General features: G+C 44.1%; 1 protein-coding gene across 7 annotated transcripts; it reads right to left on the bottom strand.

The window, feature by feature from the left end:
* Positions 1-375: 375 nt before the first annotated feature.
* On the bottom strand, positions 376-18,928 carry SLC5A11 (solute carrier family 5 member 11). 7 transcript variants are annotated; one of them, XM_064520020.1, is made up of 17 exons: positions 18,728-18,927; positions 16,681-17,169; positions 15,116-15,293; positions 14,083-14,154; positions 13,203-13,307; positions 12,603-12,662; positions 11,973-12,077; positions 10,459-10,564; positions 9,539-9,619; positions 8,905-9,110; positions 7,716-7,851; positions 6,827-6,934; positions 5,836-5,986; positions 5,144-5,312; positions 4,122-4,337; positions 2,708-2,870; positions 376-1,590 (listed from the first exon to the last, which is right to left on the bottom strand). In XM_064520020.1, exons 3-17 carry the CDS (start codon positions 15,245-15,247, stop codon positions 1,373-1,375), a joined length of 2,028 nt encoding a protein of 675 aa, XP_064376090.1. In that variant the 5' UTR covers positions 15,248-15,293; positions 16,681-17,169; positions 18,728-18,927; the 3' UTR covers positions 376-1,372. The 7 variants fall into 7 exon arrangements, 5 of the variants coding, with proteins under 5 accessions (XP_064376090.1, XP_025959768.1, XP_025959771.1 ...); XM_026103983.2 differs by lacking the exon at positions 16,681-17,169 and having other exon boundaries at positions 18,728-18,926; XR_010391554.1 differs by lacking the exon at positions 16,681-17,169 and having other exon boundaries at positions 1,424-1,590; positions 4,232-4,337; positions 18,728-18,928.
* Between the last annotated feature and the right edge of the window lie 2,458 nt (positions 18,929-21,386).

The raw sequence follows: 21,386 nt of genomic DNA on the forward strand, positions 1-21,386 counted from the left end.
AAAAGCCGCCTCGCGCGCGGGACCGTTGAGGGGACGGAAGGGCGCGAAAAGCCGCCTCGCGCGCGGGGCCGCTGAGGAGACTGAGCGGCCGCGTCTCGCGCGCGGGGCCGTTGTGCCGTCGCCTGGGGGGCAGCCCCCTCCCCGCGCCCCTCGCGGCCCCACCGCGCGGCCCGGCCCGGCCCTGGCACCCGCCTCCGCCCCCGAGCGCTCCGCCCCGGGCGGGGTCGCGGGGTCTCGCTTGGAGGAGCTCGTCTCCAGCTACCCAAAAGCCGCCGGCGGACGTGGCTTGATTAAGCTCACGAGAAACAGGTTGAATTACAACGCTAAAACAGCGCAGCGCAGGTTGTGTTTCCTCCTGGCTGCCACCTCCGAGGATGTGTTATGTAAAATGTTTTTATTGACCCTGGTGGAGGGTTTTTATCAGCGTTAAACTGCTCACAGAATAGTTAAAGACTGTCCAGAGGAGGGGAAGGGTGTTGTCAGACTTGCGCGCACCGTCGTCCCCCTCCGCCAGCTCCAGCGGTGCTTGGTGTTAGTTGGCTCTTTTGCTTTGCTGTCTGGGTCGTTTTAGTTCTTTCAGGTGCATTTGATTATGTTTTAGCACTGCTCTTCCTGCAGTCTCTGGTTTCTATGCTGCGTGCTGGCATTAGTTAGAGTCAGCTTGCTGGTCTGCCCCCGCCGCCTCAGTGCTGTGGCTGGTTTTGTCATGCTCCATGGAAACACTCACGTATGTGCAGACAATAAGAATTACATTAACTTTAGCACAAACTCGCAGAAATGTCAGTGGACCCAGTGCATGCTAACTGTATGCATGCTTTTGTCTACTGCACATCTACACATTCGCTGAGGAAGCCGAACCACCATGAGCTAAGCCAGTAAGGAACCGCTCGCTACCGTGCCAGAGTACCTCGCAACGGACGTTGGTCCTCCTTTATACCCCTTAAGAGACATCATCTGCCCCTCGGAGGAGCCAAAACAGAAGGACGTCAAGCACACTGTAGCTGGTCATAGAGGCACAAATGGGAATAGAGTCCTGATTTCCTGAATTCCAGGTAGTGCTTTACCCCAAAGAGCATAATTTAAAGTTTAAAATAACCAAACAACCCTTATTCTACCTAGATGCCTTCCTCAGCCCCCTACGCTTGCCCTGCTGTTTCCAGTTTGGGTCCCGTTGTGATGATGCTAAGAAGGCCCAGCACCTTTCACATCTGGGTCTCTCATTAGGAATAATGAAAGTATTAGGGAGGAGGATCTCTATTCTTAAAAAAAGAAAATTTAGAAAGGATTACAAATTACATTAACCCTCTGCTAATTATTATTATTTACACCAGGTAAAATTAGTTGATGTTATCTTGAATCAAATAGCCAACTGCTATGCAAAGTAGGCCCAGAGAAAGAGCCCAGCACATACGCATATTATCAAGTTGATGTTCAGGATGTGTTTCACCAAAGGTTTCTCATCCAATGAAGCCACTGGAGGTTCAGGTTTGGTCGGCACCATATTCTCAGAATTTTCCTGTTTGCGCTCCATCCCACAGAGCCACAGAAAGATTGTCATCAACTTAGAGCTCTTTTTGGTATTAGTTGTACCTAAAATGACAATAAATAGTGAGGTGAAAATGTCACCGATAGAACAAATCCCAGCAATGTATCGGTATGATCCTGTACAACATGTTTGGATATTACTGTACAAAAATGCATCATCATTCATTAAATGAATACAAAAGCCCCACCAAGATGTAGGAAGCCCTTCAAATAATAGCTGCTTGGGGCTGCAGTGTCCGTTTCATTCTTCCCTGGAGATCTGAGTTCAAATTCTGCTGTTCTCACATTTTAAGAAACAGTAACAGTAGACCAAGCCTAAAAGCTTATCTGTAACTGCTTGATGCCCATCAGCCTCCATTCGCTTGTGCATGCTCTAGTCCATTTAGGGTTACTCCAAGCCACGCATTTGTAAATGGAGTTCTCCGAGCTTTGCTGTGGGCTAGGGCATATGTAACTAGATGCTAGGAAGGTAATGGCAGTGCACAAAGAAAGTGAGACTTCCCAGCAGTTGGGAAATCTGCACAATAATTCATTAACTTACTGGCCTTTTCAGCATCTTTTTTTAGATCTCAGAAATACACAGCAAAAGCTGCATAGTTACATAAATAGTGTCCAAAGCTTAGCAAAAACAAGTGATGATAATCATCGCAGTGCAGAATGAGTTGCTATGCGTGTGGGTACCTAATACCGACAAGTACAAGTTTTAAAAAATGTAAATCCTCCTTCACTGATCTGTCAAGTACTCCGCCCAGGGCTCTGTGTTCTCCCTGCTGCTAGAGCCGATCAGAAAACATCACTGAAAAACAGAAATGGAATTTCATGAAAATAATTGTGACTGTCTTTTGTCCCCCCGCCCTTTTCTCAACCAACTCTCCTTGCAGCAGGTGCACATAGCACTAGTCTCTAGTGCAGGATAATGGGCATGGCTCTCTATCTCATCTAGCTCCTTTCCTGATTTCAAGCATTTGTAACGCCATCAAGAGATGTAAAAGAAACTAAACTTATGCTTAGCTAGAACTGTCATGTAAGAACCTCTTAGCATACCCTGAAGATACAGAAATCCAGCGGAAGCAGTTTTAATATTTCTTGTCTTCAGATTCTTTACCTAATACCTAGGATTGTTAATTTTAGGTGTTACTGAGTATGGTGTTGGAGCACTTACATTTATTATCATTTGTACTATTTTCAGAGGCAATGCTTATATCAATCTGGAAAGCTGGACGCTCAGCTTCACACACTCCGTTTCCAGCATCAGGGGAAGTGCTGACTGCTAGGTCTTGCTTGACTGGTAGATCCCCACGTGTGAACCAGGTAAGCCGACTTATCTGATGGCATGAAGAGTGGTGTTAAAGAAAACTGCTTTCGCGGTTGTTTAAAGGACTACCTCAGCAGTATAGCAGCTTGGAGAGAGAATACTTTTTTAAGGGATCAAAATCTGTTCCCCAGCTGTGTTGGAGCAGGTGAGCAGTTAAGTGCTCTCTTGGTAAGTACAGAAGTGATGGCTGCCATTGGAGTTCTGCATGTTGATTTTAGTTTTGTATGGAACATGGTAGTTTATACAGATATACTCTCTGCAGGATGGTATTCTTCACTTTTTGTTACTGAAAATGAGGCATTTCTGCATGGGGCCACCACTGGATGTAGACTGAAAGTGGGTCAGCGGGAGAAGGCCAAAAAGAGAGCAAAAGAATGGAAATTGTGGCCAGTGAGGAATGATTCAAAGAACCAGGGTTGTTTAGGAAAGAGAAGACAGATGGGAGATGTGATCATTTTCTTCAAATATGTAAAAGACTCATTAAGGAGGAATGTTCTTGATATCCATGACTGGCTGACAGTAAGGAGTGAGCACAATTTGAAGCTAGAAAGATTCAGGTTGGAGATGAGGAAAAGCTTCTACTGAAGGGGCAGATAAGTTCTTGAATTGATTGCACACCTCCCCAGACATTTTCCATCACTGGAGATTTTTAAGAATATGTTAGCCACAGGTCTTTCAGATATGTGTCAGGTATGGTTAGTGCTGCCTTCAAACAAGAGGATGTGCCAGCTGTATGATTTCTAAAGGTCCCTTCTGGCCCTGCTTTCTACTGCTTCTGCTTTTCTGTAGCCTTAGTGTGTCTATAGAGAATAGTCAAATGGGCACAAACCTGTTCCAGAGGAATTATGCTCTCTGCCCTTGATTTCTCTTTTCTGCAAGGAAAAATGATTCCTCACTAAATTAATAAGAGAGTTGATAAAGATGACCCAGAAGCTGGAATTTCTTGGAAAATAGAGGGAAAGAGCTAATTTGTCATGCATTAAACATACATGTTTGGACTTAAGAATGGCTTAGCATCTACTGTTGACCGCTCGCCAGGGTGGGACTCTGGATTTATGAGACCGAAATCTTAAATGGCAAGGCAGCAGGATGCTGGAGCAGAGATGGAGTTGTGTTATAGGTTATTGCAAGCATTTTCATAAATAAAGAATGAATGGAAACCTCTGTTTCCACATTATTCATCTCCACGTTATTCCCATGGATGTAACGTGGGGCATCCTGGAAACAAAAGTAATGAAAGAAATCTAACGGGCTGACGCACCATTTCTTCCGAGGGGGGTTCTGTGAGCATGCTCACAACCAGCACAGTGACTGTAGAAATCGCAGATAGGACCATGGAGAAGTAGAGATAGTGCATGTATTTCACCACACCTGGTCTGATGTCTGTCTCTCCACACTGGGGCTCTGGATAAATGAAGTCCAGCACCAGTCGAATGAAGCCTAGCAGCAGCCCAATCACCAGGCCCCAGAACGCGCCCTAGGAAATGAAGGTTATTCTTTATTGGAATAAGAAACAAACATCCACTCAGGACCCTTGTCTGTTCTTAGGCCAAGCTTTCTCCTTGCTGTATTAGGGGGGCTTCCCTCTCTCCCCTTCCCTGCTCTTGCTGGTTATCTAGGTCTGCTGGTGCTGTTACAGTATCCTCATAACTCTTCTGTGTGGGGTCAAATGGCTCCTAAATTCTGGTATGGAGGAAAGATATAACATCTTATGCCAGAATACTTTGAAGAGTGATATTTGTATCCTGATGGTTGTCTGAGCCATGGGGTGCTTACAACTACTCTCTACCTAACAGAAGCCCTGGTAGGGAAGAATTCCCAGATACTCCAGATCCTGGCTTTCCCCTTTTCCCAGCACCAGTCTTCTTGGAGGAACTGTAGGTTTTGAACTGCTACTGCCATTTCATCTGCCTCCTTAACTCCTTGGGCTCACTTTGCTTTTGGTAGGCCCCATGGTGCAGATGGCACAAGTCCATATAATAAACAAGTGCATGGCTAATCAGCCCCTTACAGGCTCCAAGTGAAGGACACTGCAATTGAGTAATGCAGTCATCTCACTTGTTCTGAAATGGCAGTGGACTCTTTGGAGGGCAGCAGGGAATACTCCCCTCTGCCATGGGCTGGTCGTTGCTTGGGCTTTGCAGTGGACTGGGTGCATTCATTCTCCCAAACACCACAGGAGGAGGCAGAACTGCAGCCTGGCACTGTGGTTTGAACTGCAGGACTCCCATGAGGACAGAGAGACCACAAATACAACTGTGCTGAGCACAACAGAGTTGTTACCTTTTCATTTGCTCTTTTCCAGAAGCAACCCAGAATAAACACCATTGCCACTGGGGGCTGCAGATAGGAGCTGATTGACTGGATGTAAATAAAGAGCTGCCCTCCCTGGCCAGCCTGTACCAATGGGATCCACAGGACAGATACCACAGTGAGCAGCAGCACAAAGACCCTGTGCAAGAAAAAGATGCTGTTATTGTTAGCTCAGACCTTTCTTTCACAATTGTTCAGATTGCACATCTCCTATTGAGAGCTCTTATAATAAGAAGGCCTTTACTCCAGTCCTCCAACAAACCTGTGTGATATGTTTCTTCCCAGAATTCAGCCCTTGCTCGCCTATGTTGGATCCCTTGCCCATTTTGCAGCACCACTCAGGTTTCCCCAGGCATCCTCTCTGGCTGTTCAGTTCATGCCTGTGCTTGTGTATCTTGGTGCTATGAAATCTTGGTTTTGCTCTACTTGTGTTGACTGCCTAAGCCAGATTCTCCCCTACCCATCTAATGAGAAGAGTGCAAGAGTGGCTTTAAACAAAAATGTCTGACATACAAGAGTCAAATTCTCTCATTTTTTCCCATTTGATGTGGAGCAATAGCTACTGAAGATACTATATGGGGGCAGCAGGGAACAAGGTGTGCGGAGAGGTTCCTCTAATACTCAGATTCTGATACAGTATGGCATGTCCTTGTTTTCCTTACCTGCCAATGATCATGAGCTCCCACTCGGAACAGCGAGGCCGTAAGATTTTCCAGAGGTCCATGGTGAAAATGGTACTGGCGCTATTAAAGATGGAAGTCAAGGAGGACATAAGAGCTGCTATCATCACTGACATCATCAGGCCCCTAAGTCCTGAAAGCAAAGGGAGAAGTACAGCCACTCAAAGGACAGTGCAGGTAAAGACCATGTGTAGGAAGGTCAGGCATCTTCATGAACAAAACCTCTCAGATAAAAACTTGCCACTTCCTTCCTTTGTTCTGACGGTACAGCCCACACCAGGGCCTCGGGAGTCTCGGGCAGCAAGGGGATTCACCGGCACAGGGACTCAGGCTGCTTCCTCTCTGAACTGGGACTGCAGAGTCATTGCTGGCTGACTGAGGGGTGGCTGACTTGTAGAGAAAGCACAAACCTATTTGTTCACTGTTCCGTGATTATGTTCCCTTTGGCGTGTCTCAGTACACTTGGCTTTGCAGCTCTCAGTCCTTAGAGGACTTGCTACAGCCTGGAGATGGAACTGGATGTGCTGCATGTGGGATACATTGCTTCTCAGCTAGGGATAGATGGCAGATAGATGGAACCGTTGTAACCAGTCTGGACTCCTGAATAACTCCAGCTGTAGGATGTCCCTGAATTCTTCTCTGAACTAGAACAGACCTTAAAAAATGATTTTAAAATGGCCAGTGATAGGGAGGTCCTGTGTACATTGCTTTAACAGTTGATTTTTCTCATTGTTAAATATCTGCTCTTGATCTTTCATCTGAATTTGACTGGATACTGGATCTTCTCCTATCTCTCTTGTTGCATGCTGTCTCTTACCACTGTCTCATCAAGCCCAATATATACCCTACTGAAATTATAGTTGCAGGGTACTTTCCTCTTTGAACATTTCTCACAGATATGCTTCCATTGTCTTTGAACATTTCTCACAGATAACTGATCTATCCATGCCAGCACTGATACCAAGCTCCTTACCTACAGGCAGAAGTTCTATGACCAGCTTAGGGTAAGCAATATCAGAACAGCCGGATGGATTGCCACAGACTTTCTGACAAATTTCTGAGTCCGCACAAGCCACCAGTTCTAAAAGAAGCAAGTGAGAGGCAATATTCAGTAATCACCAGAAAGAAATGTATCTAAACTATAAGCTAGTCTACTGAATGTTGTAAAATGTTCTTTAAGTGAGATACTGGATATTGGAAAGCTTGGAAATCTTCCAGCAAATAATGCAGGACCATGTCAACACAGTGAGAGAAGAGCAGCACTGGGCTTCCCCCTTTTTCCTTTTTCTTCTTCCATGCAAAAGATACTATCAATAGAAGTAGCTGACCTGTCTTGTATGTCTGCTTCTCTCGGAATGTTGCTCATTTGAGAATTAAGGCTATCAACCCACTTTTGGCACACCTCTAGGATAGGAATATGCACATATTCCCACCTAATGAGCAGTTTACAGCATTCAGGGATTGTAAAGGTGGTATATTAGGTGGTATATCAGGATTTCTCTGAGTGCCTCGAACTTGAATTCCTGGAAGAGTAACATTTTGGGTGCAGGAGGGGCCTGAGTGCATGCTCAGAATGCAGAAAAGCAGCTACAGGTAGCAAGCTCAGAATAGATCAGCAGGATTGCTGTGAGAAAGGTTGATAGCAAACTTCTCTAGCACACATAGCAGTGCATTTTGAAAGCAGATGTCTAGGGTCTCCTGCATGAGGATGTGCTGTTTGTAATTGAAGGAAAATTTCTTCATATTTCGGGCATTTGATGCATTTCAACCTTTTAACTTATTCCGTAGAGCCTGTTCCAGCCCCAAATAGTAGTCGCAATCAGTGACAAATAGAGGGAACAGTTCTCTCCTTCAGCACTTACCTGGGAAGAGAATCCGGCTGATCATGCCTGGCATTACCATCATAAAGAGGGGCAAAATTTTCAAGTAGGAGGTCATCAGGGAGCCTCCTTTGGCATGAGAGAGGTTTTTAGCAGCAAGGGACCTTTGAACGATGACCTAGAAATTAAGAAATCTGTTTGGTCCACTGTCTTGCAGAGAGTAGCTAGCTGTAGATGATGTGGTGCTGATTTCTGTTTGCAGCTGGCCATGCAATCTCTGGCAGTGCGGTGTGTTACTCCAGAGCAGGAGTTCACTCTCAACTGCACAGGAAGAATAAGCACGCTGTCTGTTACTGTCGTAACATCTGCAAGGTGGGGAATGCTCTTTACTCCACACTCAACAGAAACTTATGGCTGGATCATCTACTACTCTCTGGCGCAGACTTCCTGCATTATTTACTTGTGTATTTTGTTCTTCTCTAAACTATTGAAATCTGAGAAGGATGAAAACAGAGCCTGGCTGTGTCTTCATAATTCCTGCTTCAGATTCTCTGTGTCTTACGGGAATGTAGACCTGGAAGGCACTTTTTGTGTCATCAAATCCAAGCCCTTGTTTATGCAGTATACCGTGGTATGTCATCTCTTTCTTAAACTAATCACACTCCATCTTAGAATTTTCTTTTCATCTTCTTTTGTTGGGGGCCTCCCTGACCTGGTAACTTTCTTTTAAGTTCAGTAGCCCTTCTGTCAAACCAGAGCCTTAAACTAGCAAAATGAGTTAGATAAAAGAATACTACACGGACATCAGAAGATTGTTTGGGGCTTCACTTTTGCTGGCTCTGATGTTCTCACTAGGAGTGATGCCTGTCGGTCCCCTGGAAAGTTGAAAGAGTGTGAATTCACAAGTGATTCACAAGAAGTGAAAGGCTAGAGTTCAAAAACTTTCTAGACTGTGAATTAGACTGGGATTAACACCCCCCCACACACACACACACACACACTCTCTCCCTCCTTTTTGTGTTGAAATTATTCCCGAAACTCTTAGTTGTGCATATCCAACTTTGCTGCTTTGGGTTTGAAACCATCAAATTTTACTGAATTCCTATCAGAAATAGAAAAACAGTCCAGATTTTATCACAAATTTGAGGTTTGTAATTGGATTCTAGCACGCAATAACATGTTCTTGAAACCAAACAAAAGAGCTAATTTTAATAAATAATCAGTAACATACCTGATCTGTACACCAGTACCACAGAGATGGGATGGTCATTCCTATCAAAACTCCTGGCCAAGGAAGATCAGAGGTAATAGGATCTCGAAAAATGTGAAAAGCATCTTCTCTTGGTAAACCACAGCTACTGTTTTCCTTGCGGTTGCTAGGAATGGCATCAAAGTATTTTGTCTGCAAACCTTCAAGGCCGCCAACTTCAACAAAGCCTAAAATAGATCATAAGAAGTAGTTATCACATTGTAACAGATTTGTACTCTTATTTTCAGTCTCCGTAGTTTGCTACGGGTGATTCTCCACAAGCATTCTTTAAAATCAGAATCTATTGACTTTAACATGGGGTGGATGATATCTTAATACTGTAAGTCTGCCGACTAGAGAAGCTGCTTGTTCCTCTATAGTATTATTTAAGAATGTAGTTCTTCTTTAGATACTTTTCATGGACTAGTGCATTTTTACCACATAAAGAACTAATGGAAGATTATTTTTATGCACATACATTTTTAACAGGAACATATATAAAAAACAGTTCACAGAATATCAATTAAATAATCTGTTGTAATGATCAAACATGTTTGTAGTATTTGATAAAGCATCTATCATAGTTTTAGCAATAAAACCCCGGGGAAATACTCACTGAAGATCATGAGAGTCACAGCCCCAATCAGCATGATGAAAGTTTGCAGAGCATCTGTATATATTACAGCTGCCAGGCCACCTATAGAAAAGAGAGTAGCCACAAACTGTGGGAAATTGGATTTGTTCTGTGTCATAGCATCTCACAATTAAAAAAAAAATTTGACCAATAGTGTAATCTGAGAACCTTGCCTGGCATGCTATCATGTTCTGTAGAGTGTTTTGACCATGTTGTGGTATAGTTTGACCAACGCCTGTGCATGACACTTTGGCTGAAATATCTCTTGTTTTGAATCATAATGAGTCACCCTTTGTCACTAGAAAGACAAAGTCCAGTATGAATACTTCTACGGGAAATGCTTGGGAAAGCTCCCAGACAAAACCCAAGCTGAATAAGGAGGGAAAAGGGGATCTTTACAAGCCACATGACCAGGGGTGAGCACTGGGAAAGGAGAAACCTTTATTTGTTTGGGATTTGCTTCTTACACCATGCGTGGCTTTTTTCCATTTGGCCACTCATAAGCTGTGAAAGGGCACCCAAGCATTCACAGTGCTCTCCGCATTACACTGTTCATTATGTCAAACACTCATACCTCCAGAAAGCCCAGAGGGAAAAAGTATTGTACGAATGCCTTGCGTACAGTTTTTCCTTATGCCAGGGCATATATCCATGTGTAGTATGGCCTTATAAATGGTATTCATTTACTCCTACCTGGTGAGTAATTTTTCTGAAAGGTGAATTATCAATTGCTTTTTTTTCTGTTGTCCATACTCATGGCAAAGAACAGACTGCACGGAAAATACAGGACTTCTGTCACAAGCATGAGGATGCATGGTACATTGTATGAATATACTCAGCTCACTAAGTAGGATGTGTAATGCTGCATAATGTCTTGCATGATCTGAAACTCAGTGACGTACCTGCAGCAGTGTAAATGGCTGTGATTGCCAGCAAGCCTATAACAGCGACGTAGAGGTCCCAGTGTAAGGCTTGCTGAATGAAGAGGGCCCCAGCATACATATCAACCTAGTGAAAAGGATAGTTATCACAGTTGCAATGATGATATTGCTATGCCCCTCTAAGTTGGTAGCGCGAGGAAGCATGAATGTTAAGCTGACCAAGCTGCTGCTTTTAGTGAGACCAGCTTGGTCTCTTACTACTGGTGGCTCCCCGACTTCCCTCGATGTCATCTCCAAATGGCACATCCCTCTGCAGCCCCAACTCCTTCCTCCTGTACATTAAAACCAGGCTTAGTTTGCTGTTTAGATTTTATTATTAGTGGCTTGGGGGGATGGGGATGAAACTGTCCCAAGAAGAGTACTTGTATGGGCTGGGTTAGCTTCTCTTCCCCAGAGCAATGAACAGACAGCTGAGAAGTCAGTGAGCTGACTGGGTAGAGCTGCACAGGCTGAAAACTGGAGCACCCTTATGTGCAAACACTCCCCCGGGATTTCTTATGGCCTGCCACCAATCAGAGCTCAGAAGTTTGCCATAATGTGAATTCCTTTCTGATGACACAGTGACAGAGATTGCTGCTGACAGTGAACTGATGAGTATCCTCAGGGCTCAACTCAGCAGCCACCTTGTCCTGCAACTACGTGAAAATGCTGCGTTTTAGAACTTTAGGATAAGCAAACTGCAGAACATGGAAAGACAGATATAAGGGCATCTGAGCGATCCATTTTCTCTCTCAGGAATCATATCATTAGAGATTTGCATCAAATGTCTGATTTTTTTCTAAAAAGAGCACCCAAGTCTAGCTGCAAGGTGCCCAGAGGAACACTGTGAGTAGTGTCAGTTTCGAAAGGAGCGTAAGCAGGCACGTGTCAGACTGCTCATCCCGCTTTGGCCCTGTACATAAAGGAAAAACACTGGCAGGGACTGTTCTGATTTTACCAATTCGTGCACTGTTGCATAGTTAATAAATAGCTAGTAAGGTGTTGCACAAGGGTTGATTCAGTTATTTATTCAAGGCACTTTATCAAACAGGAGCAATAAATTACTAAACTCCTTTCACATGAAGGCATATCAACACTTACATTGTCATTCGTCTTGCATACAACAGTGTTTGGTATCTATGCAGGGAATAAATATACAAAGGCAATAAACCAGGTAAACTAGCCAGACATAGGAAATCTAACAGCAAACACATCCATGCTGACCACTTAACTTTTGAATGGATTATTGCTCAGTATATTAACCCTTAGCTTTCCCTCCTGCTGTAGCAAGCATGCAGATCCTTCATGAGAAAAAAAAATAACTCTTTGTTTAGCTTCTCAAAATAATTATAGTCTATCTTCCTTAGGTATTTTTGTAATACGCCCTTCTCTGTTACTATGAAGAAGGGCCAATAGTTGCATTTCTCAGTCTCACTGATTAGAACACACTTTCAAAGTGAATTTAATTCAGCCTGCTTTAATTTTTTTCTACTTACTGATATTTTGGTGAAGATATAGATGAATAAGTAGAGAATTGCTAGGAATATCTGAATTCTTTTGCCTCCAAAACGTTTCTGCAAGTACTCAGGCATGGTAGTAACCTATGTGAGAGAAAATGCTGTTAGAGAAGGTGCTATACAGTTACCCCCATAAACTGCAGAAGGCTCATTCACAGCACCAGGGTGGAGGTGGGTAGTTCACACTGAGAGAAGACCAGAATGTTCCTGTCAGTTGCACTGTTTTGGTATTTGGTTCTCAGCTGCCCACTTACGCCAGCGTAACAGCTTAGCAAACACTGACTTTGCTATAATGGCTCTGTATAAACTATGATATGAGGGTCTGCATCTCCTTGGAAGATGGTGCAACGCTATTCACTTTATTCCTGGCTTTATCTGAATCCTGGCCCCCATGCCTGAGCCCCTCCTGCTGTCCCCAGGCAACATCTAATCTGCAGGGCCCTGGTCCTGTAATAGTCCGGACCATAGACCAGTCTAGTGCACCATGGTTTGCTCTCAGCCTTCCAGAAGAAACATGGGTGCACTAGGGAATAGTTAAACCCATGAGCCAAACAGGTGGTGTAAAAATCAGCAAATTGTTGATGTACATGAGGCATCCCATTTACTTACTCCTGCTGCTATATAAATTGGAAGGAATAGCCAGGCCAGCACCAAAACGGAAAACATCCCCTGCAAAACAAATAGAAATGAAGGTCAAAGATGCTGATCATTGCTGTGATCTGGTGGATTAAATACATACACCCTGGAGACACAGGGGCTGTTAGCCCGCAGAGGCCTCCAACCACTAACAGCTAGTGGCAACTTCTAGCTCACGCAGTAGGAGACTGAGCCTTTGGAGCTGCCAGATCTAGACCCTCCCGTGGTGATGTGTGGGTATTCAGTGAGGAGTTACCATATGCAGCATGAAGACAACTATGGGGTCCTGCGTAGTCACCAGTTTGATTCTATACTTACCCAAAGGTGACTTTGCCCGATGGTAACATGTCAGAGGACTGGATGTCTCCTATCCTCTAGTAAAGAGATACAGCTGATGGAGGGCCCTTGCTCAGATATTGAACAGACCCGAACAACTGTAGTTCAAAATTATGTAATACGGAAACAGCTTTGTGCTCTCATAGAGCTGCAGGTGGATATATGTTAGTGCCACATGTAACGACCCCAGCCAGCTTCCAGCATTCTTGAGACGTGCTTCTGCCATGCCACACTCACGTTCCACTCGTAGGCTGTTGCAGCAATTCCTGATGCTGCTCCTGACCCAGCCAGACCTATGAAGTGGCCACTTCCAACATTGCTAGCAAATAGGGATGCACCCACCTGGAGAAAGAAACAGTAAGTCAGATCGGGCCTTGGCATGAAGCATTATTCTCAGGCCTGGTGTTGGGCAAGGATATAAACAGGGTGGGTTGGTGCTCCAGTGCATGCATCAGCCCCTGTGCATTCATTCCACAGAGATTATACAGTGACCCTGTACCCTCATGCATGACTACAAGGGACATGAAATCCTTTTCACCCTCTGTCACCTTCTTTTTTTACCTATTAGCTCAGTGGCACTGGCACCTTCCTCCAGGTTCTTTCATTCCTTCATTGCCTGTTGCTCATTTGTGGGCATGTTTAGGACCATCCTACTTTCAAATCAGTGTCTAATCTTTCACGCAGGAGCAAAGCAGCAGATGAAGGTAACAAATGGAAATGTCAGGTCATCAAACCCTTATTAACACATACTGACTTACCAGACCAACCTCAAATGAAACACCCCACCTAGCAGACTGGCTCAATGTAAAGCTGCGTCCGCCCCAGCGACATAACAGTTAATTCCTGGAAATCTCCAAATCAAAGCATGCCAAAACAGATAGGCTTTACAAGCCACCAAGTAGGATCTCGCAGGGGGCCAGAGCTGTGACAGATATATTGCAGCAGCTCCATTTCCCCAGTCTTGAATATGGAAAAAAAGATGGTATTATAACTGGACCTTTGCAAAACATGGAAGTCATCTTTTGTTCTCAGTGGAGAAATAAATTCTGCTGGGACAAAAGGGCTTTTCTGCTTTACTACAGCCTAGGGGCACAAGGAGTCTAACAAAGATACTCACAGGCCACCAAACCATCTCTCCTCCAGCTAGAAAGTAGCCCTTTACAGTGCTTCGCTGTGTCTTCCACATGGACTGGGAAAGCAGAAAAACAGAACAAAAGTTTTAGTACCCCCTTCAATTGCTGCTGCGAACATTACCAAACATGCAGCAATTTTCCCAGAAAACTCTGTACTGTCATTCATTGAAAGTGAATAGATTTTTTAGGCTAAAGAATCTGCAGCTGCTGCTTGGAAATCCTGTAGGGCAAAATTCTGAAATGAGGCATATCAGGAAAGAGAGCTGTAGGAGGACGAGGGGAACAGCCAGCGTGGTGAGCCATGAACAAATTTCTCTATCCTATCAGCATCCTGATTAAATGTTTTCTGCAGTAAGGAAACAACATTACTCCAGATCCATGAAGTATCCAAGCAGATTTTGGATCAGAACTATGGTCATCCCTAATTATCAGGTGCAGCCAGGAGAAATGCTAGATATTACACTCATGGACTTTGTTCTTCAGAGATTGCAGGTGCCTTCATACAATACTATTAGAGTTATGCACCACATTTGAAAGGAGCAACTACTCATCTTTGTCTTATGACAATGGCTTGTCCTTTGGCTATTACAAAAGCCATGACAGAAAGATGTCTTTCTGGCTTAATTATATATGAATGGTATTTTTAATTTATGGAATCTGCTGTCAGGACCTCACTGTGGACAAACATAGATGATTTATAGAAGAGCATTTGTGTTGAATTCCTTCCTAGTTGATTAGTAGTAATACTTTGTACTTACACAATGTCTTCTATACAAGTGTTCTCAAAACCTTTGCAAACACTAGAGCTGAACAGCCCTCCTTTAGAGTAGTGAGGACACTTCCCCTTCCCCACTGAAGTGAGGAAAAGGACCTGTAAACTATGTTTTTCAGCTTGTTCAGTTGAATTCAGTGAAGTGTTGCCTGATTCAAGCCAAAGTAAAATAATTTGAGACCTAAACTGCCATATTTTTCAGTATAACAGGGCACATAAGAAAGCTTTTAATGATATCTGCTTACCCACAGTCCAACAGCCAGGACAAATACAAAGTACAGAACAAGAACAATAATGTCCACAGCGTCCAAGGTCCTCTGGGGGAACGCATCCCACTCGGGAGTCACAGATGATGGAGTGCTGCTGGTGATCTCCATTATTTCTTATGCAGGCTGAGTACTTTTTTTTTCTTGATGCATCTACCTGTTAAAAAATGGGTTTCATGGTTATGAGAGGATGGACTGCTGTGGCAGCACAGTGAAGATGTTGACTATTTCTCAAATAGTTCAGCAGTTATCAGCACTGTGGTCCTGAACCGTGGTGCCACTCATGCTAGTGCTGTGGAGAGGGCTCCTATCTGGCATTTGTTTTCATTCATGAATCCCTTTCATCTGTGAGGTGAAGGAAGCTGTCTGCAGTGGGGCTAACTGTGGATTGGTTAGGTTTGTTTTGACTTGGGTAGTTTGCCAGCTGGCACAGAAGTGGGTGCATTAGAGAGAAGATGTAAATAGCTGAAATAGCTAAAGGACAGGACTCGGAAGTGGCATAGCAGAGGGATCCTGATCCTGCTATCATCATGCAAATCCAGCGTCCTTCAACACGGTGGTACTCTCAGTGTGGGGGGAGCGAGAGAGCAGCCCTGCTGTAGAGGGTGGGAACAGTGATCTGAGGAGCCTGCAGCTCTCAGTGCAGCAGCACTGCCTGGACTGGCCTTGGTGAGAAGCTACTATTGCAAAAGTGCCCATGAAGAGCCATCAAGTGAATACGTGTGGACTGTTCCAGGAGTCAGTGGAATTTTTTTCTCTTAGTCACAGTAACAGCTGGAGCCTGGGTACAGAGAGTGTTTGAATTTCCTCTTGAGTAAGTCTTAATTCCAGGCGAGCAGACACTGCCCTCTCCACTCCCTTATCAAGGACACAGAATGGCAGCATGTCACCAAGCAGAGAGGCAGACGTACCCTCTGCAGTGCTGGAATGAGCCTGGGGGCACCAGAGATGAGCAGCAGATATCACTGATACACAGTACAGCAGTAGCGGGACTGGCACAAACTGGCAGAAGACTGCCTGTGCCTAATCTGGTGTTCCCACCTACTCACAAGTCTGCAGAGGCATTTTCTGAAGGCAAAACACTCATTTGTTTCCCACATAAATAAAAGCTCATTTTCTTTTCCAGAAATGCCTAATGGGGAAAGTGGCACCACTGAATGAGCAAACCTTGCAAGAACTCTCTGGACCCTTTCAGGGTTCCCTGTAGTGTAAATCTTTGCTCTTTGGAAGAAGAGGGCAGGATAAAGCCCATGCAAGGAGGCTGGTTGGGTATGTGAGTTGATATAGTTTCTCTTCTTCTTTTTCCTTCTCTTTCCTTTCCTCATCCAGGCTATACCTTGCGTCGAAAGCAGAATGTGCTAAGTGGCGGTACTGGGGAGTCCCAAGGCAGAGGTGGTTTAGCATGGGCAAACAGTGACCTCAAACAGCCAGCCTCCGGCAGGATGGTGGCTTCGAAGGTCACACAGGGATCCCTGTGATCCAGCACCTCACTGCCCTGCTCTCCAACCAAACAGCGAAAAGATATGAAATGTTCTTTCTCTTACCCTGCCATCCAAGGAGACCGTTCCTTTGAACAGGGCAGACCCTCCACTCCTGAGGCTCAGTGCTGCCTTACAGCCAGCTCAGGTCTGGGCTTTCCTGCAGTCATTTCCAGGACAGCCAGGCCAAGTGTTTGCTGTTCCTTGGTCCCGTGTCATGCATATGCAGCTGGTCAGGTTCTTTGGCCTCTATTGCACTTGAAAGGTCACACTTCTAAGCTCCCTCCCTCAAAAGGTCGGGAAGCATCAAATGAAAAAAGGTGGGGCGAGAGAAAGCTGTGTGGTAACTTGCCCGGCCTGACCCACGACAGAGGGAGTGTGTGCCCTGCACCAGCGTTCAGCTCCCTGCCGTTGATCACTGTGCCGTGAAACTTGGAAGAGAGAAGCAGTCAAACAAGTTCTTCCTCTGAACATCCAGCGCTCTCAACAAAGCACAGGCTAAAACGGCCACCTTGTTTTTTGGTCATGTGTTTTACAGTCTCCACTGGCTTCAACCTATTTGTTAATATATTAAATTACAGCTTTGACCAGCCGCTGAAAGCTGCACTTAACTTATCTGTTGCCTAAAGAATTGCCTGAAGTGCAACTAATTATACTTGTACATCAGTGGCACTGCTGTGTACTTAATGCCTAGACGTGTGGAAAAAAAAAACGAGAATTGATTCATAAAAGCTTGCCCAACATCTTTGCATATTGAGGCAATGTTGCAAATGCACTGGACATTGAAATACAGAAATTTCATTCTGCTGGGCAGTATTCAAAAGTGCAAGTTTTAGCTTGTATCCCTCTTAAACACATTCCTCTAGCATATTCTCTGCCTGAAGGACTAGTACTGGACTCATGCATTTACAAAAACTTTGGGCAATAAGCAGTTTTCCAGTCCCATACAGTCCCATTAGCTGTTTTCCACAGCTGGCAGATTGTATTCTGAGACATCAGCAACTTATAGCACAAATGCCAAAGATGATACCCAGCCGTATTCTCAGTGACTGACAGTAGCACCAGTACAGGGCTAGGACCTGGGAGCTGCATCTTGACAGAATCTTTTCTGTGCCTTAGAAAACCCCTGGATCCCACTGATTTTTAATTCCTTGGGAACTTTTGTCTTGCAAGGATGCAAGATACTGACAATCAGATGATCGGTAGTATCTTACCTCTTTAAGAGGCAGAATATCTTGGCTCTCATTGAGTTTCTACTGGCATGCTTAACCTCTAAGTTGGAAAAGAAAAATGCAGTTTGGTATGCCAGCCTTGGGAAGTTGCTAACCCTTTTTAACACCTCCTACTTTCCCTTCTATTGCTCTGATATTGCTGTTTCTTTTCATCCCAACACACTTCCCATATTACAGCCCCTAGCCAGGTGTTTAGAACTTGCAGTACAGTTATCACTATATGTTACGTATGCTCAGTCTCATACAGGATTCAGCCTTGTATACAGGAGTTGCTTTGTGTCTGTTCCTCTGAAATGCATGCAGATCTGGGGCAGAACACTGCAGGCATTTGTAGTGCCCATGAATAAAGAAAGGAAATCCAGATAAAATTCCAAGACCTGAGGTGTATCTATAGGTGCTTGTTTAAAGATCCTTCTGCAGGTTCCCCAGACATGACAGTGAGACTGAACATTAGAAAAAAATTAGTAAACTTTGTTGCTCTGATTTCAAATTCGATCTGTGCCATGGCCCAGTGGAAATTTTGACTGTTTTATTAATTCAGCTCACAGCTCCCTCTCCCTTAGTTCCTGGCACAAGCTGCAGTGCTTTCCCCGCCAGAAATTCTGAGGAAAGAACATCCATGGCATTGAAATGAACCTGTTGAAGCCAGCTCTTTATCAATGGTCCTGGGAGAGACAGCAGCCCACGTGGGTATCTGGTAACCCATCGGATTTGTATCACTCTGTCTCTTAAACAAGATTTTTTAAAACATTCCCAGTTTCTTTCACCTTCTAAAAACACCACCAGTTGTCAGGGATAAAACTCCGTCTAGAAGCAGAACCAAACCCACAAATTAACCAAGACCTCCCCAGACACGAGGTAGAAGCTGAAAGGGAACTTACTGCGTTCGGCTGGGTCTCATTCTGTTCACTTGCACTAGGCACCACCAAGCTTCTGCCAACTGACAGGCAGCTTAAATATTGCCAGAGAATCGGGATTTGCCAGCAGAGCTGTTAACAGTGTCACAAGGAATGAGAAGGAATATTTATAGTCAAAGTTAAACTAATTGCCCGAAGTTACTCTTTCAGTCCCTTACTCCTCTGTGAGAAGTGTATTATTTTCACTATCAGGGCTCATGGGTCAAATTCCAAAGAGTGCCATTCTCTTAAGCAATCTGTGCAGCTAAAGAAGGGACAAGTAACAATAAAAAAAAAGTTGGTCCTGATGTCCCCTCAAGCTGACATCACAAGACATAGCAGGGAGCTGACGGCTAGTCCTGTCTAAATTTATGACTAAGTCTTACAAAGATTAACATTCATCACTGGGCTGTGGTTCATAACTCATTTCTGAGTCTGTATTTAAATTCTAGAATTGGGTCCCCTTCTGAGAACAGGTTGGAGCTTTAGCTTTGGCATCATCTGTCTGAAAAACCTCATAACCATTTACAGTCAAATAACATGCAGAGAATAATGCTAAAGAGGAACCTTCCAAAATAGCAAGAGACTGTGGCAGGAAGCAGTTCATATACATCTGAAATAAGGGGTGTGAATAACCTCGCGGCAGCACTACCTGAGAACCCCTGTGTCTGTGCGCGTTTGGCAGATAACCAGGTAGCTAGGCGGGCTCCTTGAACATGGGCACTATTCCATTTACAGGCCTAATGCCTAATCCATTTCCTGATGGTGGAGCTATTAATCACAATTTTAATGTATGTAATTCCCTAAGGGCACGTTTTACTGGTGAGTCCTCAGCTCTTCTGTAATGCCGTGGTGAATGCCAAAGAGGTAGAGCTGCCTGGGGGATGCAGATCCCACACCAGCACACATGCTTCGCAATGCCTGGGTCTTTTTTAGTGAATAGGACCTCCTATCACAGGTTCTGCTTTTTTGTGTGTCTGTCTCTCACTCTCTCACTTACTAGTCATTTAATGTTGCAACCAACTGCACTGATTTTACCAAAAGTTTTGTGAAATTTTTCATTTCTCTTAAAATCTCAGTAGCTAGAATCAGAAATTTGTTTTTTGCCATTATGTCTTAATTTTCTAGGTTGACAACAGAAAAAATTTAAATATGTAAAAAAAATGCAACCCAAAGCCTAAGAAACCAAAAGGCAAAGTAGGAAAACCTCTAAGATTTGTATTTTATAATCTTATTGTTTCACACTCAGCTCACAATTCAGATGGACATAACTAAAGGTCTTTGAATCTTGTGACTGGAGATTCTTTAATTTGCTCTGCTGGAATTTGGAAACTCCAATTTTTCTAAAATTGTGATAGAACAATGCAGAACCTCAAGGGCTTCACATTCAGCATCCAGATGCTTTGTGCTAGCTCCCAGGCAATGCAACCTTTTTGCTTACTTCCAGCCCCTCCAGTTTGAAGGTTAGACTTCTATTTGTCTCTTCAGCATCTTTCATGGCACCTGGAAAACAAATACAGATCATGGCACTTCAGACCTTTTTCAAGATACTTGGAGGGCGGGTTTGGAGATGTCAGCCTGATATTATTTTATCCTAGTCAATCCACTTATTGGAGCTGCGATCGTGTCTTCACCATGACTTCACTACAGCTACTCATTTTCTTCTTGAGATTTTCCATTTCTTGCAGGAAAGATTGAAAATCCCTCACTATTTCCAAATGTTAAATGTAGCCTTAGATTATCATGGTCTCTATTTTGCTGACACTTTGTGAGTACAGAACTAACATCTCTGAAAGGGAGGAGCCAAATCACAGCTGTGTTGCCAGCACTGATCATGGGGCTGCTTCATGAGTTGTTATTTCCTTTTCAAGGACACACTTTCCTGTAAACATGTGCATGACCAAGGCTGAAGTATAAATTCTGTTAAGGACTGGCTGTACAAGGCCAGAAGGAGAGGTTCCAGCCAATAGATTGGTTTTCTGGGGAAAAAATTATTTAATGCTTGGAGTTATCAAGAAAGAACGAAACAGTAGTGTGTGGCTTGAATTATGCTGACGATCATGATGTAAAAAGCTGTGAAGGAAGCTCCGGGTCATCATTCCTATGGGAGTTTATAATTTGCTGCAGCTGCACAGGTCATCAGCAGAAAGCTGTGGCTGGGGGGCTGACCTAGAACATGCTTCTGGGAGGTTTCACTGATGCACTAGACAGCTTGAAATCCCCAGGGGCTGCAGAACAGTTAAAGGAGCACTGGGAGAGGTTCGAGCACTTTAAATATATGTGCCCAGTGGATGACTTCTATCTGTAACGTTTTTGTTAACTCTGTTCAAAGTCATTTTACAGTTGGCTCTGCTGTGGCCTCCAGGAAGGAACTACTGGTTGAGCAGACGGGTATAAACAAGCTAAACTACAACCAGGAAATCTGATGCAGAACGAGTCCCTATCTATCTTCTGTCAGCGCAAAGGGAGATAAATTGTTCCAGGGACATAAACTGAACTTCATCCAAGAATTCCATTTCAGAAGGAAACAATTCACTGGCATATACGCTCACTAAATATTTTCTTCTGAAGGCTGCAGAAAAAGTCCATACTATTTTAAAAATTTCTTAGCAGCATAAAAATGCTGCTAAAATTCATCATGCTA

The sequence above is a fragment of the Dromaius novaehollandiae genome, chromosome 14, assembly GCF_036370855.1.
Source record: "Dromaius novaehollandiae isolate bDroNov1 chromosome 14, bDroNov1.hap1, whole genome shotgun sequence".
Lineage (NCBI taxonomy): Eukaryota > Metazoa > Chordata > Aves > Casuariiformes > Dromaiidae > Dromaius > Dromaius novaehollandiae.